At 35.9% G+C, this 23344-nt stretch overlaps 1 protein-coding gene across 3 annotated transcripts; it reads left to right on the top strand.

Annotated features, from left to right (window-relative positions):
* Positions 1-16554: 16554 nt before the first annotated feature.
* LOC109173627 lies at positions 16555-21016 on the top strand. Of its 3 annotated transcripts, none has more exons than XM_019322876.1 (9): positions 16555-16749; positions 17830-17958; positions 18148-18331; positions 18488-18534; positions 18947-19034; positions 19154-19875; positions 19999-20286; positions 20355-20408; positions 20564-21016. In XM_019322876.1, exons 2-9 carry the CDS (start codon positions 17842-17844, stop codon positions 20735-20737), a joined length of 1674 nt encoding a protein of 557 aa, XP_019178421.1. In that variant the 5' UTR covers positions 16555-16749; positions 17830-17841; the 3' UTR covers positions 20738-21016. The 3 variants fall into 3 exon arrangements, with proteins under 3 accessions (XP_019178421.1, XP_019178429.1, XP_019178438.1); XM_019322884.1 differs by having other exon boundaries at positions 17809-17958; XM_019322893.1 differs by lacking the exon at positions 17830-17958 and having other exon boundaries at positions 16556-16749.
* Positions 21017-23344: the final 2328 nt, after the last annotated feature.

Genomic DNA, 23344 nt, shown 5'->3' with positions numbered 1-23344 from the left:
TATTTACTTACTGCTCATACATTTCATGCGTGCTTATTCTAACTGCGAACTAACCCAATTACGATTTATCGCATATCTTTATCTGTCTGGCTTTGATAGTTTCCACGTTTGCATGCAAGCCAAACTTTACGTACAACATCCTTGAACCATGTCAAATGTTTCTAACGTGTTGCATGTTTAGAATCTCTCTTTGAGCACCGCACTAATTAAGCATAACACTTTACCGCTACTTATTCCGCTGCACACTCTAAGTTGTTTATCTTGTTAATGCTTGTTACTTAGAGTTGAATTTACCAAAGTGTTATTTGCCCTGTGTGTTTTTGGAGAAAGTTTAAAAAGTTAGAGAAGTCTATTCACTCCCCCTCTAGACTTCTCGCCACCCTTTCGGGACCAACAAGTGGTATCAGAGCGGTTGTCTATTTGAGTCAATTTTGACTGCTAGATAGATCTCAAAATCTTCAAATGAAGAGAGATATGGCTCTTGCTCAAAATTTGCTTTTCTCACTTGATAAATTTGATGATTGGAAAATACGTATGCAGGTGCACTTATCTGCTTTAAATGACAAAATGTGGGAAGTCATCGCAAATGGTCCTATCCAAATTATGGAAGTTAACATTGCCGCCGCACTAACTCCAAATGCTCCACGATATATTCCAAAGCCAAAAATGGAGTGGACAAAGGAAGATAGAGGGCGAAATAATTTGGACAACATTGCCAAAGATATTTTGTTCAAAGCGGTCGATGACACCATATTCCCAAAGATTCGAAAGTGCACCACAGCAAAAGAAATATGGGATACACTTATCAGAATCGGTGAAGGCGATGAACAAGAAAAAGACAACAAACTAACCATTGCCATGAAGAGGTTCGAAGATTTCAAAATGCTACCGAACGAAAGCATCACCGACATGGAAGCTCGATTAATCAAAATTCTTGGAGAGATCACGGATCTGGGAAAGACCATTACCCAGAAAGAAATATCGCTCAAAGTGTTACGCGGACTACCTACAAATTGGGATATGAAGGTGACCGCAATGCGCGATCATAGAGATCTAAGGACATTATCTACGGATAAACTCTTTAGTGATCTTAAGGCGTATGAGTTCGAAATGAAGACACGAGTCGAGGAAGAACGTAATGAACGAACATCCGCATTGATGGCCGAACAACCCTCAACATCAAGGTCAGTAGGAAATAATGATTTTTTATCTGACGAACAATTTTCTCTATTTGTTAGGAAATTCAAGAAGTTCATGCAAAAGAACAAAGGATCACCACAAGGAAATTTCTTTCGAGAAAATAGAAGATCAAGAAGGGAACCGGTCGAAGATAACACAAACGTGTGTTACAATTGTAGAAAGCCTGGACATTTTATGGCCGAATGTCCACACCCCAAGGCGGACAAAAATTCGAATACTTCTCCACAAGTGGAATACAAATCCAAAGAGAAGAAATTCAAAAAAGACAAACGGAAGGCACTAATAAGCGATCCGTTAGAAGCAAGTGAATCCGAAGAATCATCTAGTGACGAGAGTGATTCATCACAAGAAGATACAGCGCTACTATGTCTAATGGGCAAGACATCCGAACATGAGGAATGCTATATGACGCGTGAAATCGACGAAGAGGTATCTTCTAGCTCTTTTAGTTCTTTTAGTTCCGTTGACACTTCTTTCCAGACTCAAGAATCATTTCAAAGTCTTATGGAAGATTGTCAAAAAGTCATGGCCACTCATAATCAAATCAAAGAGCGCAATAATACGTTAATTCTTGAAAAGGGAGAAATGTCACAAAAATTGCAAAATGCTCTAAATGAAATGAGTAATTTGAAAGCCGAAAATGCTCGACTTCAAGAAGAGTGCAAAGCTAGAGAGGTTCGAGAACATAACCTTCGGGAAGTAATCGCATCATTTACAAATCCATCCAAAATAATGGATAAAATGGTAAACATGCAGAAACCCGCTGGAGATAAAGCCGGACTAGGCTACAATCCATCATGTTCTCAAACCCCTGTGAAACTGATTAATTCTACTACTACTTTAATTAATAAAGTCCCAGTGGTAGAATTTGTGAAAAGTCAGTATAGCACAATGAGACAAGGAGTTGGTAATCAAATAAATGCCAAGAAAAATGTTGCAAAGCCGAATCAAAAATTTAATATCTCGGATAGGCAACAAAATTTTAAACGGCAAAAATTTGTATCTCCAAAGAGAACCAACGAGTCTAGTGCAACAAAACCTCATAGGAATATGGGAAGAATTCCGAGAATTGGGGCTGGGAGATTATATCCCTCAGAACAAGATTGGTCGCTTGATGACAAACCATGTACCAAGTCCAGATTTGCTCTTTTTCATAGAATCAAGCAACTATCTGCTTCCCAACCCGCACCAAAGCATTATTCGCAAGTGCGTTATGATTATAGAATTTTTAATGGTTATAAATCACATACTCTTGGATCAGTGGGATCTAGGTGGATTTGGATGCCAAAAATTACTAACACAAAAGGACCCAATCAAGCATGGGTACCTAAAAATAATTAATCTTTCTTGCAGGAAGTTTGGTATTTCGATAGCGGTTGCTCTCGACATATGACCGGCAATAAAGCTAGTCTAGTTGAGTTCAAAAGTATCGAAGGACCAAAAGTAGTGTTTGGTGGAAACGATCGATATGGAATGACAAAAGGAACCGGCGCAATTGTGAAAAATGATCTACGAATTGATGACGTATCTTATGTCGAAGGATTAAAATTCAACTTGTTTAGTACAAGTCAATTTTGCGACAAAGGATATCTCGTAGAATTTTACAAAGGCAAATGTCAAGTCAAGGACGAATCTACGAATGAAGTCGTACTAGCCGGATCAAGAAAGAAAAACATGTATGTTGTAGATTGGAGTACAACGAAGAAATCCGTATGCTTGATGGTAAATAATTCGAATGAAGCTTGTTGGGAATGGCACAGAAGGCTAAATCATTTGAATTTCAAAACCATCAACAAGCTTGCAAGAAATAATATAGTCGAAGGACTACCCAACATTGTGTTCAAGAAAAATCAAATTTGTGATGCATGCCAGAAAGGAAAACAAATCAAAGCATCATTCAAAGTCAAAGCTCAAGAGTCAACATCAAGACCCTTAAGTCTACTGCACATGGATTTATTTGGTCCAGTAGACCCAGTAAGTATAAGTGGTAAGAAATATACTTTGGTTGTTGTTGTTGATTTTTCTAGGTACACTTGGACAATATTCATCAAGAAAAATGATGAAGTCTTATCAAAGCTGCCAGAGCTATTAAAGCTCCTACAAATCGAAAAGGACATGAAGATTGCAACAATACGAACCGATCGAGGAACAGAGTTCGTGAACAGAGTAATTCAATCCTATTGCAATTCACAAGGAATCTTACATCAATTATCTGCCGCACGAACGCCGCAACAAAATGGTGTAGCTGAAAGAAGAAATCGAACACTCAAGGAAGCCGCACGAGTTATGATAACGGCCGCCGGACTACCAAAAAGATTTTGGGCAGAAGCGATTAACACGGCGTGCTATACTCAAAATCGCAGTCTAATCCACAAGTCTTATAACAAAACACCTTATGAATTATGGAAAGGGAGAAAACCCAATCTCACCTATTTCCATACATTTGGTTGTAAATGTTTTGTACTTGTTAACGGAAAGTCTCAATTAAAGACTTTTGACGAGCGAGCGAACGAAGGAATATTCTTAGGATATTCATCCACCAGCAAGGCGTACAGAATTTTCAACAAATCAACCATGGTGGTAGAAGAATCGATTCATGTTGTGTTCGATGAAAATCACGGCAATAATGGCAAAAATGATGAAGGTAATCGTGATTTAATTACTTCTAATGACAATTTCGAAGATAATGTGTTGCAGGAAGTAGAAGAATCAAGTGATATGGGTACTCACCAATTTGAGGCAATATCAAATGAGATACCCGAAATGTCACGCATGCCTCCAACTAAAATTCAACAAGAAGAAATTCCAGTAGTTGAAACCGAAGAAGCATCCGTCAATAATACACAACAAGTGGAATCACATCAAGAAGGAAACTCTGAAAATCTAACAAATTTCCAACCAAATCGGAAATGGCTAAGAAGTCACACCCATGACTTAGTCATTGGAAATCCAAGTGACGGAGTAAAGACGCGATCATCTGCTAGGAATCAACAACAAGATGCAATGTTCTCATGCTTTCTATCACAACTGGAACCAAAAGAAATTGATGAAGCTTTAGCCGATCCAAGTTGGATAGATGCCATGCAAGAGGAATTAGATCAATTCAAGCGCAACGACGTATGGAAACTTGTTCCAAGACCAACGCACCAAAATGTAATTGGCACTAAATGGGTCTTTAGGAACAAAGCAAACGAAGACGGCGTCATTGTTAGGAATAAAGCAAGATTAGTTGCGAAGGGGTATTCACAAGAAGAAGGCATTGATTTTGATGAGACATTCGCCCCCGTCGCACGACTCGAAGCAATTCGGATATTCCTAGCATATGCAGCGCATAAGAATTTTGTGGTATATCAAATAGATGTAAAGAGCGCATTTCTTAATGGCTTACTTGAAGAAGAAGTTTACGTCGAACAACCACCCGGTTTTGAGGTAAAAGACGTTGGTGGGAATTTTGCTTGTATGGGTTAAAACAAGCTCCGCGAGCTTGGTACGACACCTTGTCGTTGTTCTTAATTAGTTGTGGATTCACCAAAGGTCTAGTCAATAAAACCCTCTTTAGAATTCAAGAAAATAATCACATTTTATTAGTACAAATTTATGTTGATGATATTATCTTTGGAAGTACTGATAAATCTTTATGTAAGAAATTTTCTAAGCTCATGCAGAACAGGTTCGAGATGAGTATGACGGGAGAATTAAATTACTTTTTGGGACTGCAAGTCAAGCAACTTGAAGAAGGAATTTTCATAAATCAAGCCAAGTACACAAGAGATCTTATCAAGAAATTTGGCATAGATGGAAAATCCTCAGTCAAAATTCCCATGAGTACATCTCAAAAATTGGATAAAGATGATGAAGGAAAAGACGTCGATCAAACGATGTATCGAGGGATGATTGGATCGTTACTATACTTAACCGCAAGCAGACCGGACATATCCTACTCGGTTGGCGTATGTGCAAGATTCCAATCAAAGCCCAAAGAGAGTCATCTGATTGCAACCAAGAAGATAATTCGATATCTCAAAGGAACAATCAATGTGGGATTATGGTATCCCAAAGAAGGAGATTTTACACTAACTGGTTATTCAGATGCAGATTTTGCAGGTTGTAAAATAGACCGAAAAAGTACCTCAGGGACATGCCAGCTCTTAGGGGGAAGATTGGTCTCTTGGTTCAGCAAAAAGCAAAACTCCATAGCTACGAGCACTGCCGAAGCCGAATATATTGCAGCTGGGTGTTGTTGTGCACAAATCTTGTGGATGAAGCAACAATTATTGGACTATGGGATTAAGTGCGAAAATGTTAGCATCTTATGCGATAATACAAGTGCAATCGCCATAACCCAAAATCCGGTACTTCATTTGCGAACCAAGCATATCGACGTTCGACATCATTTTATCCGAGATCACGTCGAAAAGAAAGATTTGAAAATTGATCATGTTCCCACGGAAAATCAAATTGCCGACATTCTCACAAAGCCGTTGTGTGAATCTCGTTTTGCAACTCTAAGGCATGAAATGGGAATGATCGAAATGAGCTAAGCAATTTCTTAACTCTTAATTGTTGTTAATTTTTGATACGTACCGTGTGTATTGCATGTAATCTATGTGACCTATGTGTTTTAATTTGAATTGGTATGTACATATGATATATGTTTAATTGTGTACATGTTTTCGTAAAATTTGTATGTACCTAAATGTGTTATAATTTTATCTTACGAAAACTGCGTACCTAAAATTTGTGATTTATTTATGTGATATGTCTATTTAATTTGTCACGTTTTAGCATAATTGATTTGTGTATTTTGTTTGCTAAATGTGTTTAAATAGATTAATTTGAGATGAGTATGCAATTTAGGGGGAACAATTTTTTTTTTTCAATTGGGTTTATATGAGAAGAATAGATTTTCTGATGAATGCTTGCCCCATTTTGGAGATTCAAAAGTCAAACAAGTTAGGCCCAATTTTAGAAAGTCAAAAGATTTAATTGTTTTGGGAACTTGAAATTCTTTTCAGATATTAGGTATCTGTCTGATCAATTTATTTTTATCAGGTTTCTTTTCAGAAAATCAGCTTTATTGAAATATGAAATTGAAATAATAATATTTATCTGGAGTGTATTTATTGATTTAACAGATTATTTTCGAGATTTTTTTTATCTGATTTGCTCCAGGTTGGCGGTTATTTGAAGCACAATTTTTGACGTCATGTACTCACAAATGGAGTATAAAAATCTGAGCTGGCAAATTTAAATCATGTGGAAGGTCGAATTTATCCTCAAAGAGATCAATACTCTCTCTCTACCCACTAGAGGGCAAAAGAGTAATTTCTCACCCTTCTCCCTCAATTCTAACGGGTAGAATTGGAAATCTAGAAGAACTCAAAGTCTTCTTCCTCCTCCTCTCTCTCGCCGGCCGGAAAAACACACAAGAAGAAGCCAAAAATCTCTCAATGTTCTATACCCACTCTAATTTCTCTACACAAAAATCTTCTACACACTAAAACCCATCACCCAAACCCAAAATCCTACCCAAATAACCTCACAATCCAAAAACCCATCCCTTCTATCCTTCTTTCGGACCTCACTGCCGAAACACCCAAATCTTGCACCCAAAAATTTATAAATTCTTTTTCTACTCAAATGGAGATTAATCAAGTGGAGATGGAGTCATTCACAACCGGAGGAACAAGGAAATCTAGCCGTGTACTAAGCGAGATGATCCTTGATGTCACCGATTTCAACAAGCAAGTGGAGGACAAATCTATTGGGGTAAAAATTATCAACTCTCTAGAATCTTGTGGGTTGTTAAATTTTTTCACTTTTAGATATGTTGGTTTCTATAAAGATGAGGTGACCGAATTATACATGAATGCTAGAATAGAAAATGGCTCAATTATTTCTATGATCAAAGGTGTTGATGTAGAAATTAATCTCGATGATTTTCGGAGGATGTTTAATCTTGTTGAATCGAATTTGAGGGTAGAAAATCATGTGCATGATGTCAATGCCATTTGGGCCGAGGTACGCGATGCAAACGCACCGCTATCTCCGAAGGTTAATGGTAACAAAAGAGATTTGAAGAAGGATTATGGATTGTTGTTGGATATTGTTCATAAATGTGTAGAATCCTGGTATCATTGCCGTGACAAGTTGTCAAAAGAAAAATTGTTGATTATGGACATTATTTTGAACAATGTTTGTGTGAATTGGGGTGCCTTTATGTTTGGAAGGTTGCGTGAGTCTATAAGGAAGGCGAAACCTTTGGTGGATGGATGGTTTCAACAGGAGATCGGTTACAGGTTTGCCGTTGGTGAGATTTTGAGAACCAAGAATGTCACCCTTACCAAAGCCAAGCATATTACAAACCATAGCTACCTCTTTCGGCCACCCAACTCAAATGAATCTAAAAATCCTACCTTACCCACAAGCCTACCAAAACCCACCCGAAAAAGAAAATTGCCCAACCCCTTCCAAAACCTTAAACAATATATCCGAGAACCAAGTCATGAAGGTTCAAACACCCATGCCGTTAGATCAAATGAAGAGCAAAATAGCCACCCAATCTCAAGACCCTTAACCACTCAAAACCCGAACCCAATTATCTTTGAGAGCCACGGCTTTGTTGAGGAAAATAGAGTTGAAGTGGATGTTGTTGTGAATGATCAAGTTGAAGTTGGAAGTGATGATGAAATATCAACAATTGGGGCGGATAGTGCACTTTTGGAGGAGTATAAAAGAGCACTAGAATGGAGAGCATGGAGATTAGGGGATCACAACTTGCTAGCCGAATCAATAGGGCCGAATACCATGAAAAATGAAGAAATGGTTTTGAATTGGCTAGGCACACGGGATCTTGCTAGAGCTACCCGACTTTCGGTGATTAAGTCTCACTTTTTGACTAAGCTTGCTAGGAAGAAGAGAACCGAAAAGGGAGTGATGGTTGAAGCCACAACCGAAGAGCCTTTAGGAGAGTTTGATCCGAATGATATTCGTCGTGCCACCGCTATGTCTTTAGAGGATACACGAAGAGGACTCGGAGAGGGATCTTTGGCGAGAAATGATGGTGTAGAGATCGTGGCATTTGATCCATATCCTGCGAATTTTGGAGATGAAAATTTGAATGAAAATTTAAGCTTTGAATCTTACTTTCCACATCCCGTAACGGAGGTTACGGAGTCTATTCGTGAAGAAGGAAATGCACCAAGTCAAGGGGTTTCTTTAAATTTGGATGAGACAAGGAATTTGCCTACTTTGCCATCTTCCTATGAGTTTTATGACCAAGATCATCCAAGAAATAGATCAACATTGCTTCTTTGCTACAACACCGAGGAAGCCCAACCCAACCTTGTTGATACAATGATCACCACACCAAGAGATGATTTTGCACACCCTTTGCCAATTCCAACCCCACCCGTGCAACATGAACCCTTGATCAATACTCAAGCCTTAAGAGAAGAGATTGTTGGAGATGTTAAGGCCATTGTACAAGAATCTACGGGTGGATTGAGAACAAAGATGGAGGCAATGGACATAAAACTTGATGATTATCACAAGGAGATGGTGGATCGTGCTCAACAATTGTTTAATAGGCAAGGCCTATTAAAAACCGAAATTGACACGGCCAAAGATGAATTGAAGAAAGATGTGATGAAGTTGTTCAATGAAATGGGAAAGCATGGGTCCGATACTACGTCGAGGCTCAAACTTTTGGAACAACAAGTGCAAGGTTTACTAACTCAATCGCGTATTCACATGGATCTTCTAGAGGGAGTGCGTGACAAGCAAGATTCTTCCACCAAGAGCTTTCAACGATTCATAGATGCTACCGAAAAGGGGGAAGGATTGGCACATCATTTTGTGCCACAAGCTTATGCGTACACACAACCAAGAGCTCCAAGAGGACCAATAGTTGAACTAATTCGACCAACACCACCAAGAGCTCCAAGCCGTGTAAGTATGATTGATTACCTTAGAGGAACTTGTCCGAGCCCAAGTTCTACATCTCTAGGAGTGTTGCCACCGACGCCGATTGCTCCAACGCCTCCAATGCCGAAGCCAATTGCAACAAGGATTCAAAAATTGCAAGAACTTCAAACGGAATTCGGACACCGTAGTGAACAAATGTGTGACGGCCGAACGTTTGATGAATGTATTTTCTGGCATGAAGCAGGAGTATTGAAAGGGAACAACATTAGGGAAGCATACGGCAACTATGTCACCGGGCAAGTGACCGCACCCTATCAACACAAAGAGCTAGAAAAGGACTTCAAGAAATTGAGGGAGTTCATCAATGCGAAGTTGAAAGGGAGGTAACAAAGTTGTTTGTCAAATTCAATTTTTGGTGTATAATTTATTTTAGCTAGCACATTTGTTTTGACATCCTATATATGCTAAGCTAAAATGGGTTGAAATTGCATGATGAAAATATTTCATACCATACGAAGTAAGTCCTAGTTAATTTATTTATTTTGTGCTTTTATGTCACAAGATTTTAAATTGGACTTAGTAATTGCATGTGATGCGTATAATTGAGAAAATAAAATTGAAAGGGGGAAGAAAAATTAAAAGATAAAAATCAATATGCAACCCCGCGTTATAGTCTCAATATACGTTTAGGACCGTCCAAAATTAAAATCTCTAGGTCTTAAATTTGTTAAACCCGTCAATTGGCTAGTCGAAATAAAATCGAATAAAAGAAATTATTTTTCAAAATTGACAAAGCCAAAATGACTTGGGTATAAGTTTCGGCATCATCAAAAAGGGGGAAATTGTTAGGAATATATTGTAAATTTTGATGAGCCGAATGTATTTTTGAAAAATCAAGTAGTCCCCATTTTTATTCTATTTGAGTCAGTTTGAGTCTACGGAGTATGGTGCACCCATATCATGCAACCCATGTACAAGTCTGGAAAATCACAAGTTGATTTTAAATGTTAAGCGGGATTATAGCTTAACATAATTAAGTTGCGGATAAGTCACCAAGAATTATGCTAAAGGAGTTGGAAGAAATGCGTGTGAGCTATGCCAAATGATCTTAAGTTCAAATCTCAAGTGAAGCATTTTTAAGCTTGGGAGACTAGCTTGGACCGTATGAGAGACTAGCTCTAACCGTATGAGAGACTAGCTTGGACCGTATAACCGTATGGGAGACTAGCTCAAGGTCAAGTATATTGGACCGTATACCGTATGGGAGACTAGCTCAATGTACCAAACCGTGAGAGACTAGCTTGGACCGTATAACAGTATGGGAGACTAGCTCAAGGTCAAGTATATTGGACCGTATACCGTATGGGAGACTAGCTCAATATACCAAACCGTATGAGAGACTAGCTAACATGGAATGGAGACTAGCCAATATGGAGACTAAGTAAGGAAAATGCACAAGTCTCACAAAAGCCATGCACCATATGGAGAAACACACCAAGTATGGTGGACCAAGCTTAAATTCGAAACAGAGCATCTCACCATGGACAACTGTGAAGTTTTTACAGAGGTTCCAGTATATTATTTTACAAGGATCATGAAGGAGAAAATATCTGATATATTTTCATCTGAACATCAAGTTTTTACGGTGGAACCGGAGACGCTCAAAGAAGGCTGATTCGCGGAGAAATTATTTTATACTCAAGCAAATATCAGCAGATAAATTATTTGATCAACTTGACATGTCAGAGTATTTATGAAGGACCAGAAATGTCAAAGATTGCCGCGCCGAACTTATTCAAATTTTGGAGGCTACAAAATTCAAGACACGGCAACGGGCAAATTATTCAAATCATCTGACAAAAGGAGAAAAGACATCTACCTAATATTTCAGATCAAGTTGACAATATCTTTTGATCAACTACAATTTAAAATGGACGATCGAGATCGAAAGATGATCAACGGGCAAATAGCTTTCACTAGCTATAAATTGTCCAAGCAGACTTGAAGACAAAAAGGGAGATAGAAGTGAAGTGAGCAGTTAAGAAAGAAAAACCCCAAGTGATAGAGCAGTTCAACAACTTGAACAACGGCTAAGACATACAAGCAAAAGATACAAGCTATTTTTTTTATTAGCCGAAAAGGGGGAAACAGAGCTTCATAGAATAAAATTCAAGTCTGAGTGAGAGAGAAATTTTATTTCTTTGTAATATTCTTTACAATTGTAGAAAGAGGGCGGAGTAACTAGAGAGAGTGAAAAAACCCTAGTTGAGTGTAGGTTTGTGCGTAGCACTCGTGGTGAAAGGTAGAGTAACAAAAGGAGCTTGTGAAAACCCTGTGAGGACGTAGCTTTGTGCGTAGTTCTCGTGGTGTAGGAGTACAGCTTGGTGCGAAGTACTCGGGAAGGCGGAGTAACAAGAGGAGCTTGCGAAAAACCTTGGAGGAGTGTAGCTTTGTGCGAAGCACTCGGAGAAGTGTCGGTGGACACTTATTCACTATTGTATCTGGGTGATCGAAGAATAGTGAATTTCCTCCTTGAAGTGAAAGGAGAAGAGTGGACTAGGAGGATTACACCACCTCTGAACCACTATAAATCTCTCTCTCTCTCTCTCTATTTACTTACTGCTCATACATTTCATGCATGCTTATTCTAACTGCGAACTAACCCAATTACGATTTATCGCATATCTTTATCTGTCTGGGTTTGATAGTTTCCACGTTTGCATGCAAGCCAAACTTTACGTACAACATCCTTGAACCATGTCAAGTGTTTCTAACGTGTTGCGTGTTTAGAATCTCTCTTTGAGCACCGCACTAATTAAGCATAACACTTTACCGCTACTTATTCCGCTGCACACTCTAAGTTGTTTATCTTGTTAATGCTTGTTACTTAGAGTTGAATTTACCAAAGTGTTATTTGCCCTATGTGTTTTTGAAGAAAGTTTAAAAAGTTAGAGAAGTCTATTCACCCCCCCTCTAGACTTCTCGCCACCCTTTCGGGACCAACAAAATGTTATCTCAACTTTTCCTTAGGTGAGATATAAAAAGTCTAATCTCGCCTATGGGAAAGACAGTTTCCCTCTTTCGTAACCCATGCAACGCATTTCCCAATCGTTATACCCTACACCACGGCGCGCGTAACACTGTGCGCCGCTCGCCTCCCAAAACGACGTCGTTTTGGGAGGCGCGGTAGGAAGTTGTTGTGATTATGTATATTTGTTCATATAATTATGTATATTTGTTCATACAATTATGTATATTTGTTCATACAATTATGTACATTTTTTATACAATTATGTACACTCTTTTTATACAATTATGTACATCCGAATCAGGAAATTTTTGTGTATTATGTTTAGAGTTGATGTGTATTATGTTAAAAGTTTATGTTTATTGTGTATTATGTTAGATTATGTGTATTATCTTTTAAAGAACAGTATGTATATTTTGTTATACATTTATGTACATTCATGTATACAATTATGTACATTCATGTATAACATTATGTACATTTTTGAACATCGGTTTTTTTTTAAAGAAAAATTAACTGCCAAACAGTGGGGCGGGAAATTTCAAAAAAAAAAAAAAAAATTAAAACGACGTCGTTTTGCATCTGGACGCATAATGCAACGCGCGCCGTGGTGTAGGATACTTGTCAGGGATCCCATGTTTATAACCCTCCTCACCGGCAAAATAATTTATTATATCTTGTTATATCTACTATACTAATAAGAGCCCAAGAGAGTTAGGCCTATAATGAGTAGAAAAAATGGCAGTCAAATTTTTTAATCAAATGAATGGCTCAGATTGATCAGATTTAAATTTTTACTTAATATTTCCTAATTTATCCTTAATGAATATGATTATCCATTAAGTTTTCCGTTAAATATTATCTTTTCCGTTAATTTCTGTTAGTTCACCGTTAATTTACTCATTGATTTCAATAAGAAAGAGCCCAAGAGAGTTAGGCCTATAATGGGTAGAAAAAATGGCGGTCAAATTTTTTAATCAAATGAATGGCTCAAATTGATCAGATTTAAATTTTTACTTAATATTTCCTAATTTATCCTTAATGAATATGATTATCCGTTAAGTTTTCCGTTAAATATTATCTTTTCCGTTAATTTCTGTTAGTTCACCGTTAATTTACTCATTGATTTCAATAAGAAATGTCTTAAGTTCGAATCTCATCCCAATCAAAGTTGGCATAATTAGTACTATATTTTACTCTTATTAAATTAAATAATAATTTAGTAGCTACAACAAAAAATAATACGCATTTCTTTAATCTAGAATTATGTGTCTACTACAATGTCTTTATTAAAAAAAAAAAATTATTCATTATCAATAAATTAAATAAGAGAAATATTTCATTAGTTATATTGTCTTTATTTTTCTCCAATATAAAAATTATTTACATTCAAATTCATCAATTGATTATATTCGCTACATTATCTTTATTAAAAAAAAATTATTCATTATCAATAAATTAATTAAGAGAAATAATTTTATTAGTTATATTGTCTTTATATTTCTCCAATGTAAAAATACTTTACATTCAAATTCATCAATTGACCAGGACTATGTGGTCTAATGGTACCCGGGTTGGACTTCCATTTGGAAGATTATGAGTTCGAGCCTCAGTGGAGGCGTTATTGGTTCTTTGTGTTTCAGTAGGTTGAGAAAGTATATGAACAGATACTACAATGTAATAGAACCAGTAACTTTCAAAAAAAAAAAAAAAAAAAAATTAATCAATTGATTATATTCACTACATTGTCTATTATCTTTTTTGTGCACTATTTTTTAATTAAATATCAAAGTTATAATACAAAATAATGCTATATTTTTTTTTTCCAAGTATTTTATTAACACCATGAAAAAAAATATTAATAAAGCCAATCATATTAACTACGGGATTTGTTGACAAAGAGAGTATACAAATCACACAACAAATTGAAGTGAGAAATGCCTCGCAATGTCCTTGTTTGACAATCAGCAGTTAGCGGTTAGCGTTAGCGAATTTGACCAGCGAATTATATTAACGGTTGGTAAAAAGATATTTGAAAAAATTAGCTATTTAGATTAACATGTAAAATGACCTAAGGGTATACATATAATAATAATAATAATAATAATAATAATAATAATAATAATAATAATAATAATAATAATAATAATAATAATAATAATAATAATAATATTAATATTAATAATATTAATAATAATAATAATAATAATAATAATAATAATAATAATTGTTTTAAAAAATAATAATAAAAATAAAAAAATATATAATTAAGCCAATTATATTAACTACTTGTGAATTTATTGACAAACAGAGTATTCAAATCACACAACAAATTGAAGTGGGAAACTACCTCGCAATGTCTTTGACAATCAGTAGTTAAGGGTTAGCGTTAGCGGATTATATTAACGAATTTGGCCAGCGAATTATATCAACGGTGGGTAAAAAACTAAAAATATATTAAAAAAAAAAAGTTGTTTAGATTAACATGTAAAAGAGTAAATTTCAATTTTGGTCCTGCGATTATAGGGGTTCTATTAATTGCAGTCCACGACTTTCAAAAGTATTAATTGAGTACCTTGATTATGTAATTTTTATCAATTTTGGTCACTCCGACCAAATTTTCATTCAAAACTCGCCAAAAAATTTTAATAGTTAAAATAATGAGGGTATTTTAGTCTTTTTATATTTTTTTATTTCTTCCCGATTTTTCATCTACTGCAAATTCGCCGGAGAAAGCTGCAGTCAACTTTGTATACAGGATGTGTGATGTATGCTAAACAATATATAATGATGATGAGAAACTACAAACAAAAAGGGAAGAACAAATGAAGATTCTGAAGTATTTTGTATCTACAACAATTATAGGTTTTTGGAAAATTAAAGAATGAAAGCTATCCAGGTGTGCCCACATCCAATTTTTACAGCTTAATTACCACCTGGAGGCAGCGGCTGAGCTGTCTTTCTCCGGTGGATCTCGCACAGCAAGTGCTTCTCCCCTCTCTTGAAGAATTCGTTAGCGAACTCCCATCTATCAGTCACTATCTTCCTAAAACCTAATCGCCGAAAAATAATAAAACTCATAAAAATTACATCTTCAACGTGTACCCAAGAAAGGGAAAAACTAACGCACAAATACAGTTGAAAGGCTACTTGCGTAAGTGTTGAGCTGGCGGACGGAGGAGAAGTTGTTGTGCTTGAAATAGTTGGGGATCGTAGGAGGTCAAGTGCGAACTCCGGCGGCCGCCAGATGACGAAACTAGCGACGGATGGAAAAAAAATGGTAAAAAGACTAAAATATCCTTATTATTTTAACTATTAAAATTTTTTGTCAAGTTTTGGTCGGCAATTTAGTCAGAGTGACCAAAATTGATAAAAAATTACATAGTCAAGGTACTAAATTAACACTTTTAAAAGTCGTGGACTGCAATTAACAGAACTCCTATAGTCATAGGACCAAAATTGAAATTTTCTCACATGTAAAATGACTTGAGGGAACCCAACAGGGTAGCTCAAGTGGCAAATGAGCTCTCTTTGTGGGGGAGAATTCTAGGATAACCTGGGTTCGATTCCCACAATTGACGATCCCCTTTGGTCCAGCTTCTGTGCCTCTCGGAGCGAAGCGAACCGGGTGGACCTTTACCGTTAAATAGACAGAGAAAGATCCGAACCACAATGTGTGGTTGCCACTAAAAAAAAATGACTTGATGGTATACATATATTTAATAATAATTGTTTTAAAAAATAAAAAAATATAATTAAATCAATCATATTAACTACTTGGGGATTTATAGACAAAAAGAGTATTCAAAACACACAACAAATTGAAGTGGGAAACTATCTCGCAATGTCCTTGTTTGGCAATCCGCAGTTAGCTCTTCAATATTAGTATATATTTAATATTTTATGCCTTAATTTTTATTTGATCTCCTTTATGTCCCGTATTTGGTTTCAACCACACATATACAATTATTTTATTGACAATTATAATCAATCTTGACTATATTATCTTGCATTTGTAAACTTAGAATTGCCTATTTAAATACACAAATTTAACATTCAATTATCTATGCATGAACAATTCAAATATAATGTTGCATTGATATACTTTAAAGTACTTATTTAAAAAAAAAAAATATTATGCATTATAGCGCGTAAAATACTAGTGTGATAGAATAAAAGTGAGAAGTAAAGATTAGGAGCCTGTAGAGTGTAGAGATTACAAAATATTACAGGTGCCTTAAGAGCGCGTGACTGAATGAGCAAGCAGTCGTAGCAGTGGGCGTACGAAGTTCCGTCGGGTACGTGGACGGCAGGGGCGAACCAGTGCGCACCTCCACTCCACGTGTCACTTTTCCCGGACTCCAATTCCTCCATTCTAATTCGCTTCTGCGCACCGCATCACGTCCGCCCCACTCTTTTGCAGCAACCTTGTACTCCATCATCGCACTACAAAAACAAATTATTAAAATCCTAACAACAATAATACTCTGCTTCCCTCTACATTCTCCCAGAAACCCAAGCCCCAAGTTTCGGAAAATGTGAAAATCATTTCTCCTCTTTCCTCTTCTCACATTTGGGACTTCCTCGATCGTCTTGTAAGTTTCACAATTCACAGTGTTTTTGTTTGCATGAAACTATGTGTATGTAAATGCAGAGATTTTATTTTTTCTGTTTTGTTATTGGTGTTCTTGTTCTTTCTTAGTTTTCTCTAGAATGGATTCGTGATCAGCCTATGTATTCTGTTGTTGTTGTTGCTGCTTGCATGGTGTGAGAATTGAGACTCAGAACTTTTATGCTTTAATATTATATTCTGAACTGTCCTGTACTCTGTTACTAGACATGATGTACTGGTGATATATGATGAATTCTTGGCATCTGCACTGGTTTTTGAGATATGGGTTGAAACTACTAAGGTTTAGATCAATGCTTCATGTGTTCCATGGAACCTAACCATTATGGGAGTAGTAATTTATGAGGGGAAAAAGAATGATAGAAGCCACACGGTTTACTGTTTGAATTCTAGCTGTAATTAAGCTGATGTTAGGGATCCAATAGCTCACTGATTCTCTTGGGTGTGACGAGGAAAACCCAGAGTTACTACTCAATAGTGTGTACTAGTCTTGTGACCTTAACCCATAAATGATAACAAGGAAATAAACCAACTTAGATGATCGGTTATAGGTCACTCTTATTCAGAGATGAACTTGTAAAATCTTAACTGTAAAGGAAGGATCATAAGGAGATAAACAGTCTAAATTGCTCATTGACCAGCTATAGGCCACTCCCATTGGGAATCAAACTAGTAACTTTGTCGTTACCAAGTCAATAGCTTGACCAACTTTGTAACTATCTGTGATGTCCCTTTATGTCGATCACTTGTTCAGTAGGTAGTATTTGGATGAACAGACCAAGGTTCAAACCTTGGCAACGGGGGATTATGTTCAAAGTGGGCAGATCCCTTGTGCGCACCGGCATTTGGCTCTGTCGGCTGAGCCATTGAGTCACGTGATTTACATCCTCCCAAATGTTCTATCGGGCCGGGGTTGTGGGGGCCCTTGGGTTGGGGATTCAACCTTTTGGGAGAAGGATAAGATCAAATATGAGTAATTATGTCTGTTTGCATTCCTCTGGTATTGGAGTTAATGCTACTTTAGTTTTAATTTTTGTGCTTGCAGTTCCAAAATAAAATGTTGGACAATTTTGGGGAGATGTGCAAAACAGAGCATCTCTTTGATTCATCGGAACACAATCTGAAACCATTAAGTGAAAATGCTAAAGTTCTTATAGAGGAATCTGCTCCCCCGGTACTCTAGTTCAAGAAACTCTTTTTTCACTCTATTTTGTTTCGAACTTTCAACCTCTTCTTGAACCTCCTAACATTTAGCCGTATGTTATAGGACTGTTAAATTATCCTGGAAATATAAAGCTTATAATATGCCTTGTTTCAACCTTCATATAGTTCAACCAACGCTTTTATTTTACGTTTTCTCTAGTTTGGGGAGGTTGGATCGGTCTTCTCAGAATCGGAAGAGGAAGGTATGTGGCTGCAACTTCTACTAGAAGAACCAAAATATAGTAACATTTTGGATACAGTCTTGGATATAAATGCTTCCAATGCTCAGAAGAACTTCTATGTCAATGAATATCTTGATTCCACCTATCACAAAGCAGATGATGGTAAAAATCTTTCCTATATTGAGATATATATGAGTTTAACAAGTACTTAATTAGCACATTGGGTGAATTCTATATCTATATATTCCTTTGAACTTTTTATCTAATTTTGTATCATTTATGGAGAATGGAGATAATGGTTTTTATGGTTTCACCCAGGGGTACTGAATTCAAGTTTTACTGAAGGTAATAAAACAGTAGAACAGGTATGCTCCTTTATAAGATTGGAATATGACCTATACGAAAATGCTTTGAATTTTCACCGAGAATCACACTTCACTTTGATTTGGCATGCGTTTTTCTAGAACTGATCTAAGATGTTGTATTTAAAGGTGAATACTCAAGCAGAAAGTATATTTAATATGTTTTTGCCACTCCTCCAACAAGTATCATACTCGTACTAAAAGAATTTTCTACACCTCCCTCCCCATTAAACATGAATTTTCAAAATGCACTGTAATTCTTTCACCTCTTAATTTGTTTTTCTCTGACAGAAACAAAATTTTATACTCATCGAGTCTCTTAATGCTGTCACAATCTTTATTTATTTGTGATTTTATCCCCTCGGTGCTTCTTAAGTATTATTTGTAGAAATTGAAGAGACCACTAAATTTGCAGTTTGTAGATGGAGTCTCAGAAGAAAACTTTAACATGGTGGCTTGTGAAGAAAATAGTGACTTGGATGCATGTAAAGACTACCTGTTGGGTAAGCATGCAGAAGATTTTTTCTTTTTCTTTTTCTTTTCTTCTCCCCATATTTTGCCTCTCCTGAATTTGTATCGATTGTTTACTGAATCTAAGTTGTTCCTATTTCCCCGTTGTTAGATGTTATGTTTGATGAGAGGCTCCATTCTGTTCTGAACAAGGAAATTTATACAAAGTTTGATAAGCAGAAGTTGTCTAGCACTCGAGAAATCGAGAATTCGAAAAAAACGAGGACATGGCTTCTCCCAAATTTTGATCTTCCAGGTGATAATTCCCACATTGGTCAGAATATGAAGATTCAGCTGCAAATCACTAGTGCTCAAAGATCTGCCACTAGAGTTTTCAAATCCAGCCTGGAATTATCTTCTTCCCAGAATAACTTGCGGGTTGATGAAATGTCAAGTGATAAACTGCGCAAAAAGTTATTCGGTCATCAAACTATTATTACTGACGAGCATTGGCTGAGGCACCATATTTCACTTGGCTTGCAGAAGAGCGATAAGTGGAAGAAGAATTCGAGTCTCAAGGAATTTTCTATCCCGAATGAAAATAAAAGAGTTGAAGTCTCATCTGCAACCGAGGATCTCCTTAAAGCACCTACTCCCTTTTCTGGTGTATTCAGTTTTAAAAGAAAGCAAAGGGTTCAACGTGTGAAGAAGAAGAAAGGAAACAGCGCCTTTTGTGAATCCTTGAAAAACTTTTTCTCTGAATGTGGTCGGAAGAAACCTGAAATTCGCAAAAAGCACACAAAAGATAACGTTCTACATGACAGAGAAGGATCCAACGAGCATTTTCGAGCTTGCACTGAAGTTCCTCGTGAGGATACGATAACCAGGAATGAGGTTAGTGATAGATGCCAAAAATAACAACTTTCCACTTACATTTCTCTTCCCTGTTTTGATGTCAAAAGATAAGAATGCATGTTAGTTCAATCTTGACAGTTGCGTTTGATGTTTTCACTTCAGGGACATGATCATAGCAGTAAAAGGCACGAGGATAATTGCGATTCTCTAGTGGAGTCAGTGGAAGAAGATGATGATGATGATACATATACGGGGGAGTCGGAAGATGATACATCTGAGAATGAATGGAAGACTGAAAAGATCCAGCACCATAGAAAGAACCACTTCTGGTCTCTAACCGAGGTCACAAATCTGGTTCAAGGTGTTTCCAAGTATGGCGTTGGAAGATGGATTCAGATCAAGAGGTTATTTTTCCGCTCATCACCCCATCGAACTCCCGCAGATCTTAAGGTAGGTATAATTTGGTAATAATCATTAATTTCACGCATTAAACAATAATACTTCCTTGCTTCTGTAAGGACAAATGGAGAAATCTTTTGAGTGCAAGCTGTGGAAGGTCACAGAAGAGAAGGGTATGTTCTCTCTATTACTTGCATGTTTTACAGAATGAACCCGTCTAAATTTATGATGCATCTATAGTATATACTATATAGTGCCAATATTAACCCCACCACAAGCATCGTGCAGAATCCATCTATTCCTGCTCTAATTTCTGATACCTTAACAGCTGAGGCCGAGACAAAATGGAATACCACACTCAATACCTCAGCATATTCTACACTGGGTTCGTGATTTGGCCGCCACTCATCCATATCCAAGAAAAAAAAAAAAGTCAGGCAAACCGCCGCCCCTTCCATCCGGGCTTCAAATACTGCCCCAAGAACGTAACTCTCTGCTATAAGCCTGTAAGTAGTGTAGAGATGGCAATGGGGTGTGTCCCCAGTTTAACACCAGCTATTGCTTGTTCTTATGGATATTGGTATTTGGTAGTTAGAATGCTGACATTTTTGGAACTAAACCATTAATATCCACTACCAAAACATACTTCACCTGTTCATCTTACATAGTACATGTACATGTGTGTGCGCTAAAAACGTCCAACTGTTTATCAGTTGTGATTCTCCAAATTACTACCTATTAGGAGAATCGGTTCGACATTTATATAGTAAATGGTTTAATACATCTCTACCCGAAGCATAAATAATATCTCGGTGTTGTGGAGTTGAAAATTATATTTATGTTTGATAGGAAGTTTATGATTTGATTGATCAAGAATGTTTTAGAGAAATTGTTTCAAGTGGGATTGTTTTTTTTTTTTTTAATAGAAGAGAGGTTACTTAGAGTTGTTTTAGATAAGTTAGGTTTACTTCTCTTGGGTTTTTCTTCTTTTGAGTTTTATTTTTCGGAAGTTGACTTTTTAGGAGATTACTTTTCGGAATCGGATGATTTCTCATATTCTCAAAAGTTGTAATTATTATATTTATTATTTAATAATATCAATAAATTTTTAATTAGTTACACAATAATTTAAATATTAAATTTAAATAGTTGTTATCATTATGAATATATTAATAGTGGGAGTTACAAAAACTCTCAGTTAATTCTCTTCATTAATTTAATATTTATGAAAATTGAAGAGAGAATGTCTTATGAGGGATATAAAAAGAGGATCCCATCAAGTTGTCAAGCAATCAAGATATAAGTTTTGTGTATTTACTAAGTAACTGCAGTATTTATAAGAGAGTGATTTTTGAAACGAAAATCTCAAGTTATATCGTCGGTAAATTTTTTAGAAAGATAACATTGTCCCTTGTTAAGGGAAAGTTAGAAAGATAACATTGTCCCTTGTTAAGGGAAATTAAAAACTTTTAAGATAGCTCGCACTGAAAATTATGGTCAAACTTTCTCTTATTTTTTGGTTTTTAGGTTCCTTGTACAAGACCATATTGTTCTATTTTTCTAACAAAATCAAGATGACAAATTATATCGTGCACCGTGGTGCATAATCGATTATGCACCGCGCGTCAGACATTACAGTGTGTCTAAATCGATACTGTCAAAACGACTTCGTTTTATTTATGAAAAGAAACAGAATCTTCGCAAAAAATAACTCTATTCTTCAGTTTCATTTTGTATACACTGCAGTTTCAGTTCAACACAACTACAATTTCATTTCGATATAACTACAGTTTCATTCAATATTTATATACTCAAATATGTGAAAATGTTATTTAATTTTATTTTATATAAACTATAATTTCATTAAAACGCAACTACATGATCATTTGAATATAATTACAACTTAATTGTACAATATACACTCAAATATGTGAAATGTTATTCAGTTTCATTTTGTATATACTGTAGTTTCATTTCACTACAACTACAACAGATATAACTGTAGTTTCATTTAATAATATAAAAATAATACGTGAGTCAATGTTAGTTTAGACACACTGTAGTGTTTGACACGCGGTGCACGATACAACGACCCAATCAAGATTGGAGTTGAAAATTTGCAATTTAAAGTCACAGTTATTAGATTACAAAATATTTGGCATTCATTTCATGCTTCTTACTTCTTAGGCCCACAATGTCTTGAAATACCAAGATTGGCCCAACTTCCAAACACCAACACATCAAATAATGTTTGTGTTGGGATTCTACGAAATTTATTCAGTTTGTCGTTGTGTCAATTTATTTATTAATTAGTATAGGTAGGTATTGATTGGTTCATCAATCAATTTATACGACAACTTATTATGAAACATTTTTTGGAGGTTAGATATATAGTAAGTACGATCAATACCAACGCCATGCAAATGGGTACAATCAGATATAAATGGGTGTTTGTTCTCCGATCCATACAATATGGCACCAATGTTTTTATTATGGTACGGTATTCAACAACCAACTTGTTTAATTTGTAATGCAATAAGAGTATAAGACACCAATGTTTTGTTGGCATAAGTACGTATAAATTAGTATCAATGCCAACTGGTACAACTAGTTATATTTGCATGCGTTTTTGTATCTATCTAATACAAATCGGCACTCGATTGATTTGTTATAAAATTCTTTCACAATATATATTTTCTGGTTTTTTTTTTCCATATTATATTTGAGGGGCTGGTATTTGCTGATAGTGATGGATGGGCACAGAGCATATATGGGAAGCATGTAGATACTCATGCGTGGGTAGTGCATGCAATGCTGAGGATACAATATTAGATACGGAGTAATTATTATTCTTCTACAAAGTGCCCCATCATGATTTTAAGATATGCCCGCAAAATAATATATATATATATATACACACACACACACATCCATTTCCTTTAACTAAATACTTCATCTAATCATCTACTGTTTCAAAAAAAAAAAAAAAAAAAAAAAAAAAAAAAAAAAAAAAAAAAAACTTCATCTATTCAATTTTATTTATTTGAGTTTACTTATAAAAAAAATTAACCAATATAATTTTAATTAAAATGAAGGGCTTTGCTTCGTC

This window comes from Ipomoea nil, unplaced genomic scaffold, assembly GCF_001879475.1.
Source record: "Ipomoea nil cultivar Tokyo-kokei standard unplaced genomic scaffold, Asagao_1.1 scaffold0146, whole genome shotgun sequence".
Taxonomy (NCBI): domain Eukaryota; kingdom Viridiplantae; phylum Streptophyta; class Magnoliopsida; order Solanales; family Convolvulaceae; genus Ipomoea; species Ipomoea nil.
Note: the sequence above shows the minus strand (reverse complement) of the source record. Positions and strands in the feature narration are given on the sequence as shown.